The 12,008-nt window shown below is 43.9% G+C and overlaps 1 protein-coding gene across 2 annotated transcripts in view; it reads right to left on the bottom strand.

The window, feature by feature from the left end:
* The window catches only part of LOC115192240 (cAMP-specific 3',5'-cyclic phosphodiesterase 4B), a 319,267-nt gene that overhangs the window by 84,815 nt on the left and 222,444 nt on the right, over window positions 1-12,008 (bottom strand). The window contains exon 1 of one of the 2 annotated variants that reach the window (XM_029750522.1): window positions 5,867-6,245. The exons of the other annotated variant lie outside the window; for it this stretch is intronic. Coding sequence (XP_029606382.1) covers window positions 5,867-5,991 — 125 coding nt within the window. The 5' untranslated portion in view covers window positions 5,992-6,245. Of the gene's footprint in view, window positions 1-5,866; window positions 6,246-12,008 lie in introns of those variants that run through there. 2 annotated transcript variants of the gene reach the window in all.

Genomic DNA, 12,008 nt, shown 5'->3' with positions numbered 1-12,008 from the left:
AGTGCAAAAAGACAACTAAAGCTTACTGCTAATTTTTAATTTTTTGTTACAAGCCGTGTTTCGTTAAAGCCTATTTATTTTTGTTACAAGCCGTGTTTTGTTAAAGCCTATTTATTTTTGTTACAAGCCGTGTTTCGTTAAAGCCTGTGTAAAGTTTCAATGTTGTTTCAATGTACAGGTAGGCACCTGCGGCTTATAGACATGTGCGGCTTATTTATGTTCAAAATAATATTTTTTTTTTAATTCAGTGGGTGCGGCTTATATTCAGGTGCGCTTAATAGTCCGGAAATTACGGTACTTATTCCAGGGTTTATCTTTATTTTTTACATGGTAGAATAATAGTGAAGACATCAACACTATGAAATAACACATATGGAATCATGTAGTAACCAAAAAAGTGTTAAATCAAAATATATTGTATATTTGAGATTCTTCAAATAGCCACCCTTTGCCTTGATGACAGCTTTGCACACTCTTGGCATTCTCTCAACCAGCTTCACCTGGAATGCTTTTCCAACAGTCTTGAAGGAGTTCCCACATATGCTGAGCAATTGTTGGCTGTTTTTCCTTCACTCTGCGGTCCAACTCATCCCAAACCATCTCAATTGGGTTGAGGTCAGGTGATTTTGGAGGCCGGGTAATCTGATGCAGCACTCCAACACTGTCCTTCTTGGTCAAATAGCCCTTACACAGCCTGAAGGTGTGTTGGGTCACTGTCCTATTGAAAAACAAATGATAGTCCCTCTAAGCACAAAACCAGATGGGATGGCTTATCGCTGCAGAATGCTATGGTAGCTATGCTGGTTAAGTGTGCCTTGAATTCTAAATAAATCACTGACAGTGTCACCAGCAAGCACCCCCACACCATCACACCTCCTCCTCCATGCTTCACGGTGGGAACCACACATGTAGAGATCATCCGTTCACCTACTCTGCATCTCACAAAGACACGGCGGTTGGAACCAAAAATCTAAAATTTGGACTCATCAGACCAAAGGACAGATTTCCATTGGTCTAATGTCTGTTGCTCGTGTTTCTTGGCCCAAGCAAGTCTCTTCTTCTCATTGGTGTCCTTTAGTAGTGGTTTCTTTGCAGCAATTCGACCATGAAGGCCTGATTCACGCAGTCTCCTCTGAACAGTTGATGTGGAGATGTGTATGTTACTTGAACTCTGTGAAACATTAATTTGGGCTTCAATTTCTGAGGCTGGTAACTCTAATGAACTTATCCTCTGCAGCAGAGGTAACTCTGGGTCTTTCTTTCCTGTGGTGGTCCTCATGAAAGCCAGTTTTATCATAGCTCTTGATGGTTTTTTGCTACTGCACTTGAAGAAACGTTCAAAGTTCTTGAAATGTTCCTCATTGACTGACATTCATGTCTTAAAGTAATGATGGACTGTTGTCTGTCTTTGCTTATTTGAGCTGTTCTTGCCATAATATGGACTTGGTCTTTTACCAAATACCAATCTTCTGTATACCAGCCCTACCTTGTCACAACACAGCTGATAGGCTCAAACACATTAAGAAAGAAAGAAATTCCACAAATGTACTTTTAACAAGACACACCTGTTAATTGAAATGGATTCTAGGTGACTACCTCATGAAGCTGGTTGAGAGAATGCCAAAAGTGTGCAAAGCTGTCATCAAGGTAAAGGGTGGCTACTTTGAAGAATCTCAAATATAAAATATATTTAGATTTGTTTAACACGTTTTTGGTTACTACATGACTCCATGTTATTTCATAGTGTCAATGTCTTCTCTATTATTCTACAATGTAGAAAATGTTAAAAGTAAAGGAAAACCCTTGAACGTGTAGGTGTGTCCAAACTTTTGAATGGTAATGTATATCCAACTCATGCAGCCTCATCCTTGTTGCTGTAAAAAGCCTCCTATTTTCCGCCAGCTCCTTGGTCTACTACGTACTACATACGTAGTAGAAAAGCTGTAAAAAACTAAAAAGATATGTGTAATCTGAAGAGGGGAGGTGGTGGATGGGGTAATAAAAATAAGAAAAAAGAACACTCCACGTGTTTACATGTGAAATTCATGTGGTTTTTCTGTAAGGGTCATCATGATATGCAGAGAAATGCCAACAACACACACATTATTCTATAAGAGGTTAAATAAAAAAAATTCAAAGTAAAGCAGTGGACAGTAATGTAGACAGTAAATGCACACATGCAGTAATGAGTACACATTCTCAGCTAGGTACAGTAGGATGGAGTCAGAAAACACTGAGGGAACTATTAAGAAGGCATATTTACTGAGACTTCCTGTTGTGGAATTACTACTTTGAGCTGCATGGATAAACAGGAGGTGTCTGTCTCCATGGTACCACAGTCTACACTGCCAGACTGAGACGGCAGTTTATAACACAGAGAGGAAAACAGTCACAGAGGTGTCAGACACGGCAAAACGCACACAGCATGCAAATGGGAGTATGCACACACACACACAGCAGACATACACAGATCAACACGTTGAGTGTTTGGAAAAGCCAGAGACAACAAAAGCACCGATCACTTCTGGTGTAGTAACTGCATTTCATCACTCAACTCTTTTTGGGGGTAAACTTTGTCTAATCCTTCAGGCTACTTTCTGGGATTGGAAAGGAAAAAGGGAAAATTCCTTGGAATTCTCAATCAGTGTGTTTTTTCCAAAGCTGTAGTCTGGCCTGCATGGTTCTGGTGGTGGGAAGGAAGAACATTCAGCGTTCAGTTCCCAAACTCAGTCCAGCCCACACTCTGCACATGTGACAGAGTCAGAGAATAGAGACTACACACTTCTGCTACAACATAACTACCATGGCTCTGCATCAGTTTGATGGACAAGACCTTGACGATGAAAGAATAAAGTTCTAGACCTTGACATGATAAGAGATTCAGTGTAGTGAGCAGAAACATGTTCAGTTGATGAATTAGAAATGAAGTGGAAGTATCTGAAGATAGCACACTGAAAATGCTCAAGAATTAAAATTTGGTTTTAGTAATTTCACACTGGCAATCTACTCTGATTTCAGAGCACTCTGGTTTGAGAGTGCCAGAGCGCCAAATAATTGAGGAATTTACAAACATCCTCAACTTAGTTGTTATGACAGGTGTAAGTACACATCGGCTGAAAAACGTCATGAAATTGTTGCCAGTAAGACAGTTAATCACTAACCAAGATCTACTAAGGCGAGTAAAATGTTTAGAGTGACGTGTTCTCTCATTTGTGCCTGAAAGTAGCTAGCAAGCTAGCCAACTTTAGCCAGTTAGCTTGGGTGCTTGACTTCCATTGTGAGGTCAGAAAGCTCGGATCAACTGTACTCCTCGGCCAGAGTGTTCAGTGTACACTCTGAACACTCAGAGCAAAACACTCAATTTACAAACAAACAATATGACAATGTTCAGAATTTACGAATGCCCAGAGTGCACTTTGACACTTCAGAGTGAATTTACAAATGCACACTTAAGCGGCCAACAAACTGAATGTCACGTCCTGACCATGGTAAGGTGTTATTTTCTATGGTAGAGTAGGTCAGGGTGTGACAGGGGGGTTTATTCTATGTGTTCTATTTCTATGTTCCTAGGTTCTAGTTTTTGTATTTCTATGTTGGTTTGTTTGGGATGACCTCCAATTAGAGGCAGCGGGTCCTCGTTGTCTCTAATTGGAGATCATACTTAAGTAGGGGTTTTTCTTCCTGGGTTTTGTGGGTGATTATTTTTGAGTAGTGTTTGTGTCACGGTTTGTTGTTTTGTGTATTCAGTTTATTTATGTACCGCATAGTTTCACAGAGTAAATAAAATGTGGAACAACACACATGCTGCACTTTGGTCCGCTTCTCCTTTTGACAACCGTGACACTGAATCTAAATGTACAAACTATGACGTTGCAAAACCGTCATGCTAGGATATGCAAATATGAGGACACTTTTGAATCAACAACAAACAAAGCATTCTTATTTACATATTTTTTTTCTTCCCAGACATCCTCATTGTGAGAAACTTATGGTTAGTCATGTCAGATCATAATTCACTATGTCACAAGATTTTGGGAGAGTGAGAGAGAGCAAGTGGGAGAGCACTTGGGCTGTGTAACTAAACAGAACTTGATTTAAATGGCATTCATTCCATGGGCTGTGTACAAAGTCAAGTTACCCTAGGTCAAACTCTGCTCCGAGTTAGCTCTCTCTCTCTCTCTCTCTCTCACACACACACTCACACTCACACTCTCACTCACTCACTCACACTCACACTCTCTCACTCACTCACGCTGTGTGTGTCTGAGTGTGCGTACGTGTATGAAGGGAAAACCTCTCTAGGTTGTCCGAAACAGGATTTCTTCCCTAGTCTCCTAGTAGTAATTCAACAACCACTTCCCACTATGTTGTTCACTCTTGTGTTGTCATAATCACCATCATCACCAGCACACAGCTTCCTACAGGATGTATGCAAAAGCAAACTCCGATAGACCACAGTGTCACAACACACACAAACTCCTCACAGATACGTGCTCACATCAACAGACAAGCACAAGTGTATACTAATTATCCCTGTCACGTGTCAGACACACACACATACATCTGACTGTGTTGTTCTTTCCACTTCCACATGCACTGACTGACTGTACAGTACTTTCCACAGGAAACCTTGGTTCTTAAAAGGTGGGCCTGGTCTGGCTGGAGTCTCCCAGGCCAGTACTGCTGCTGTGGCTATGGAGAAACTCCCTAACCATGAGTCCTGCAGCCAGAACCCAATGCTGCTGCTGTGGTTGAACTTGTACTACCCTGGAGCCTAGTGGCCCTGCATCCATAGATATCTGCAGCCAGAGGCCTGAGGGACCACAGAACCAGTCTCAGCCAAGGCTGCCTGCTACTGAACTGGCTGAGTTGGACCCATGCGCGTCTTGCCTGCTGCCCCCTCTCTCTGCTTCCCCACAACAACAATCTACAATTTCACCATGATGATGATGTTATCCTGGTCAGAGTCACGTGAAAGAGTAATCCTGCAACGTAAATCCACTCAAAACGGAATAACTCTTCGTAAGCAATATTGGCTTTGTAGAGCATAACGTGTTTGCGCGATGTAAACATAAGCAGTAGCAAAGCGGTGTCGGAGAGAATAACTGTCACGCGCTCGGGTAAACAAGGAGGGTGACGCGAAACATTTGCAAGGCACAGTGGAACAGTGGAGCGCTAGTACATATCCTGCTGGGAGTGTTAGGTTGCGTTATCAGCCGGCTACATTAAGGAAATTGCATTACATCAGGGACAGTTCTGTAGGGGAGCTTTAGGTAACAGCAGCACAGCTGAATCTGGATGAACCAGTAGTCCAGAACTGCCTACTACATAGACTCACACCACAACAGTGTAAACAAACCAAATGACAGACACTCAAGCTATATTATTCACTCTCTCCTTCACACACACACACACACACACACACACACACACACACACACACACACACACACACACACACACACACACACACACACACACACACACACACACACACACACACCTAATCCCCTTCAGAGATATAGCTAGAGAGACTGAACATGGGAACAAGATATTCGGGGGGGGGGAATTTGTCCATGCAGAGCAAAGAGAGAGTGAAAGTGAGAAAGAGAGAGTGAGAACTGAAAAGCAAGCATAACAAGCACTGAATGCTATCTGTAAAGATGAAATGAGCATACTGGCAACACATCACACACTAAACTGAACATGAGAATGGCAGAGAACCACGAGAGAAAGATCTGAGAGAGAGACAGGGAGAAGGACAGAAAGGCAGAAGGATGATGTGAGAGAGAGGGAGAACGAGAGACACAGAGAGAGAGAGAGAGAGATGGGAAGGCAGAGAGGTACAGTATATAATTGGTCTGACCTGTGAGTGTGGCTGGAGGCATGGAGTCCCTTGATGATGTCCTCGCTAAAGTCAAAGTGTGCCCTGCTTCTGTGACAGGGCGACCGCCGATACATAGCCCCAACAGCCCAGTTACCCAGCACCATCAAACACACACGCCTCACATACAACACGCAACTCACGTATCAACACGCACACACCGAATCACCATCATACACACATCAATCACACAACACCGACTGTATCAAGTAACCAACTTCCACTGTCACAAACATTCAAGCATACACCATAAACAACCAAAAAGAATCATCAACTAATCCATCAACTACCATCAAACAACCATCAAACACACTGCAGCAGTGAGGTCAATGTAAAAATCCAACACTTAGTCGTGACTCTGCTCTCTTGTTCTCTCTCTCTCTATCTCTCTCTCTCTCTCTCTCTCTCTCTCTCTCTCTCTTTCACACTCTGTGAGTCCAGCTAGCACTTCCTCCCCCTGGTGAGTGAGGAGCTGTGCTCTCTCTGACAACAGAGGGCAAACACTATGACCTGGAGCGGATTCTCTGGATAGGACTCACTACTATCACCCTGATACATAGGATAGAGGGGGAATAGAGTTGTGTATCTACTGTGTTTCTGTGTAATACCTGTCCACACTGCCACACATGTCTAGCGAGAATAATATCCATTACTAGCCATTATCTGCCATGCTCCACTAGATACATAGGCATACCGTTTCTAGCGTACATAGCAATAGCATATATACTGCACTGCACGTCTAGACCTGTAATCCACGCACCTAGCTTGCTACACATACTTAATGCACTAGCACATGCTGTGTCGTGCCTTTTAGTACAAGCTTAAACTGCATGAGCTATGCCATCCATACATGCACCAGGACATGCCTTTCACTGTATATTCACCAGCCATCAGTACTACCTTAAAAGCTCTAGTGTGCATTTCATTACATGCTCATGCATATGCTATGCCACCAATATATGCACCGTATTCATAAGCTATGCCGCCAGTATACCTTGACTGCCCCAGTGTGTATCTGTGCATGTCAGTGTGAGAGAGGAAGGGGCAGCTGGGGCATTTTTCCTGGCGCAATGGATGGGATGCCCAGAGTATGGCCTCCGCCCCTGCTAACACTAGGCTCTTTAAGCCAAATTGAGAGCTAGGAAGGCAACGGAAACAAGACTGAAAATCCATGTTCATCGAGGCGATTACACGCTGTTAGAAACTGTGTGGATTTGTTGTCATATCAATCATCCACTGGGTGTTCTCTGGAGTGGCAACAAACGCATTGATTAGCCAAACTAGACATGGAATAGAACTGTGAAAGACAGAGAGAGAGAGAGACGGACAGAACGAGAGAGTGAGAGAGAGTGTGAGAGAGAGTCAGACAGACAGACAGACAGACAGACAGACAGACAGACAGACAGACAGACAGACAGACAGACAGACAGACAGACAGACAGACAGACAGACAGACAGACAGACAGACAGACAGACAGAGAGTCAGAGAGCGAGAGAGAGAGAGTGAGAGAGTGAGAGAGAGTCAGAGAGAGAGAGAGAGAGAGAGAGTGTGAGAGAGAGTCAGAGAGAGAGAGAGAAAGAGAGTCAGAGAGAGAGAGTGTACTGAACTGGATTGGACTTGACTGGATTAAATTTGTACAAGATTGTCGTGAGAGAGAAGTCAATAGGGTTATGGGGTGTTAAGGGGCATACCCCACATCCGGCTCGTCACTTTAATGTCACCGCCTGTCAATACTCATGCTGGATGGTCGGCCTGGTAATGGCAGGGTAAGGTCAAGGGTCACGGAACACTGAGCTCCTCTGACTCATCAATCAACGGAAGACTGACATGTGTTCCCTCCTCTCATCATCCTCTTCTCTCTCTCTCTTTCCCTCCCTCTCCTCACAGAAAGCACTGAGACGTTCTGAACTGGTGAATCACAAGGGGACCACACTGTGAGAGACACTGCCTCAATTCTGAGAATCCACTGCATCCACTGAGAATCGGAAGGTTCTCACACTCAATTTAACATGAATGGAATTTCTTAGAATGACAAGGGACATGTCGTGAATGATGATGACTGAGAGTTTTTCATTATGACAGTGAGGCTCATCGTGGTTCACTACATCATCATGCAGTCAAGTGGACTGATTATAAGTGGGTTGATTATGTTGTCCTGTACCCTGCTTTCTAAGAAATGATCATGAATGATCATAAGATGGATGGAGGGAAGAGGACAAGAGGTTAGAGTGCACATGAAGTGAGAGAAAGAGCAGGTTTCCTGGATATTAAGAAAGGTGTCCAGCAGGGGTCGATTCTGAGTCCTGTACTTTTCATTGTTTACATGAACAATATTGAACCTACACTTGTATGCCGATGACACTGTTGTATGTGCTATTGCCCCCACAGCTGACCAGGCTCTTTCTGAGCAACATTCCTCCTTTATTGTATTACATAAAAACTTTATTGACCTGAAATGAATATTGAATGCAGGTAAAACTAAGTATTTGTTGTTCTCTAGAGCACATAAAAATAACTCACGATTTATGCATATGTACTTTGGATGGTGTCCATATTGATTGTGTCCCTGCTTACAAATATATGGGCATCTGGAAAGATGAAAAGCTGTCTTTTAAAAATCATATTGATGAATTAGCTGAGAATGAAAATGTTCTTCTTCTATATAAATAGTTCCTGCCTCTCGCTAAATAGTAGAAAGCAGATTCAGATTCAGATTCAGTCAACGTTCCTATCGGTCCTAGACTATGGCGACATCATCAATACGAACGCAGCTGATACTTCATTAAAGCCGTTAAATGCAGTTTATCATAGCGCACTGCGCTTTATTACAGGCAACAATTTTAGTACTCATCACTGCATTCTCTACCAGAAAGTTGGTTGGCCTTCTTTGATGTCACATAGGTTGATTCATTTATAAAGCCCTTTTACAAAAAGTTCCACTGTACCTAACATACTTACTCAACTTTAGCCATACTAGTTACCACACCCGGTCTCAGAGATGGCTATCTCTGGAAATTAATTTGGTCTCTACAGGGTTAAGTAAATAAGCTTTAAGTTTTTCTTCCACTTTATTTGTGGAACAATCTTCAAAATGTTCTTAAATGTGATGTTTTGGTGCCCCTAGGGCAATTCAGAAAGCTGATTGAGGACCTTACTTCTGATAAATGTGTTTTGTTTTTATGACCGTGTTTTTCTTTCTGCTTGCATTTTGATGTGTGGATTTTTTTGTCATTCAGGGCTCATCTGTATAAGAGACATTGGTCTCAGTATGACTCCCTGATAAAATAAAGGTTAAATCAAAAGAAATAAAAAGAGAGAGAAAGAGACGCTACAATGAGAACGAGAGAGAGGGGGATGATGTAGTTGTTTATAGGCAGAGAGAGACAGAGGGCACAAGGTGGGGGAGAGAGAGGAGAGCGAGAGAGACCGAAAACGAGAGACAGAGAAAGAGAAGGTGGATCTGCAGTCACGTGGAAACGGAGGAAGATGTCACCTGCAGGGAGTGAGAGGCTGTGTTGACGATGGTTATGGTTCAGTCACATTGTGGTTGACAATGGGGACATTCCTCCCTAATAACCCCCTGAGGGGAACACACAGATGATACACAGCTAGATTCACAGACATTTTCTCCCAGAGAGATGGATAGAGAGGGAGAGGTGGGGTCAGTTAAAGGTCTGTATTCTATAGAATATCCCTCTATTCATTTCAGTGATCCAACAGGAATAGTGAAGCACACAATTAGAGACGTATCAGAATATATTCTCAAATTCATCATATCTTCATCATATCTGAAATTACATAACAGTTCTGTTGAAGTGACACGATTATGGGCAATATATTTCAGTAGGTGTGCTAATATGGCAAGTATGAACAGGAGGTTTAAGTAGAACAAATAGAGAGAGGAAGTCAAAGGAGCCACGCTCTCTCCACCTCAGCAAAAAATATCCTGAAGGGGGTCGCATTACCTAACTGTGAACACTAGAGGGCACTAATTTAGTACCAGAGAAAATGGGAGTCTTGTCGAACTGTGTCCACTAGATTTACATAGTTATTTAGTCATTTAGCAAACACTCTTATCCAGAGTGACTTACAGTTAGTGCATTCAGGTAGGTGGGATAACCACATGTCACAGTAAGTCCATTTTTCCTCAATAAAGTAGCTATTAGCAAAGTCAGAGCTAGTAAGGAGGAAAAGAGTCATGTGCAAGTGTTAGTTCACGAAAGTGAGGGGTGAGGCGAGTGAATGCGAGCTTCGACTGGAAGCTAGTGGAGTGTGCGGCGGAGCGGGGTGACATGTGAGAATTTGGGATGGCGTTCTGCAGCCAGGCGGGCTGTAGTGTTCTGGATAAGTTGCAGGGGTTTGATGGCACAAGGAGCCCAGCCATCAGCAAGTTGCAGTAGTCAAGACGGGAGATGACAAGTGCCTGGATTAGGACCTGCACCGCTTCCTGTGTGAGGTAGGGTTTTACACTACGGATGTTGTAGAGCATGAACCTGCAGGAGCGTGCCACTGCTTTGATGTTTGCAGAGAATGACAAGGTGATGTCCAGGGTCACCCCAAGGTTCTTTGCACTCTGGGAGGGGGGCCCCGTGGAGTTGTCAACTGTGATGGAGAGGTCTTGGATCAGGCAGGCCTTCCCCGGGAGGAAGAGCCGCTCCGTTTTGTTGAGGTTGAGCTTGAGGTGGTGGGCCGACATCCACGCTGAGATATCTGCCAGGCACGCAGAGATGCTTGTCGCTACCTGGGTGTCAGAAGGGAGAAAGAGAAAAGTAGTTGAGTGTCAGCCGCAAAGCAATGATAGGAGAGACCATGTGAGGATATGACGGAGCCGAGTGACTTGGTGTATAGAGAGAAGAGGCCTAGAACTGAGCCCTGGGGGATGCCAGTAGTGAGAGTACATTGTGCAGACACCGATCTTCCCCACGTCACCTGGTAGGAGTGGCCTGCCAGGTAGGATGCAATTCAAGAGTGTGCAGAACCTGAGACGCCCAGCCCTGAGAGGGTGGAGAGGAGGATCTGATGGTTCACGCTGTCGAAGGCAGAGGATAGATCTAGGAGGATGAGAACAGGAGAGAGAGGAGCTTCCGTTACACAGAGAAGAGCAGCCTCGGTTGAGTGACCAATCTTGAAGCTTAAGTGGTTAGGGTCAAGCAGATCGTTCTGAGAGAGATAGCGCGAGAGTAAATCAGAGACAGCACTCTCCAGATTAGTCATTTAGTGCTCTATTATAGTCATTTAGCAGACGCTCTTATCCAAAGCGACTTACAATTAGAAAGATGGCCCTCTAGGTGGCCCTCTAACGCCACAGTATGTTAGAGTTCTCATTTCCAGACAACTGACAGGCAATGACTCACAGGTAAATTGGGGCTATGGAAATTGGGGGCTGTTGACTGTTTAATACCGCATGCAGATGCAGCATATGCCTGCTGCGTTCGCCTATAACAATTAGGTATTATGTGTCCAATATATAGAACTGGCACAAAACCCCACTATAAGCCACTGTCCACAGTCATCAAAAGCGAACTGTCTCTTCCATAAACCAGTCTACCTCTTCCTTTTATCTGTGCCAAAGCTCATTTAATAAAATGCCATGATAAGTCTTAGTGAGAGTCATAGAATGCAGTGACATTCTGTATACATCAGGCAGGGCAGGGGGGGGGGGAGGAATGTCAGGGGATTTCAGAATAAAAGTCCCTCTGTGGCTGTGTCTGATTCTGACACTTGCATGCCAGGCGCAAGCACTCTCCCTCCTGACATAGGCATCGATGGTACACACGGCATGCCACACGCCGTGACATGCAATCATCAAATCACTGCTCTCTCTCTCTCTCTTTAAGCTCTCAAGATCAAACCCCACCAGGAGTCAGTCCTGGAAAGCTACATTCACAAACAGGAGAGAGAAAGAGTGAAGCGATGGGGGATAAAAAGAGTGATATAGAAAGTCGGGCGAAGGAGAACTGCGGAGAGAGAAACAAGAGAGACGAGGTGGGCAATTTGGTGAGCGAGAATTCGATGAGAGGTAGTGGGGGCGAGGGCCGAGGGAAGCAAAGGAAAAGACGAGAAAGATAACAGATATATATGTGTCGATAGATAGAGAGTGATAGAGATAGAGAGATAGCGAAA

This window comes from Salmo trutta, chromosome 4 (assembly GCF_901001165.1).
Source record: "Salmo trutta chromosome 4, fSalTru1.1, whole genome shotgun sequence".
NCBI lineage: Eukaryota > Metazoa > Chordata > Actinopteri > Salmoniformes > Salmonidae > Salmo > Salmo trutta.
Note: the sequence above shows the minus strand (reverse complement) of the source record. Positions and strands in the feature narration are given on the sequence as shown.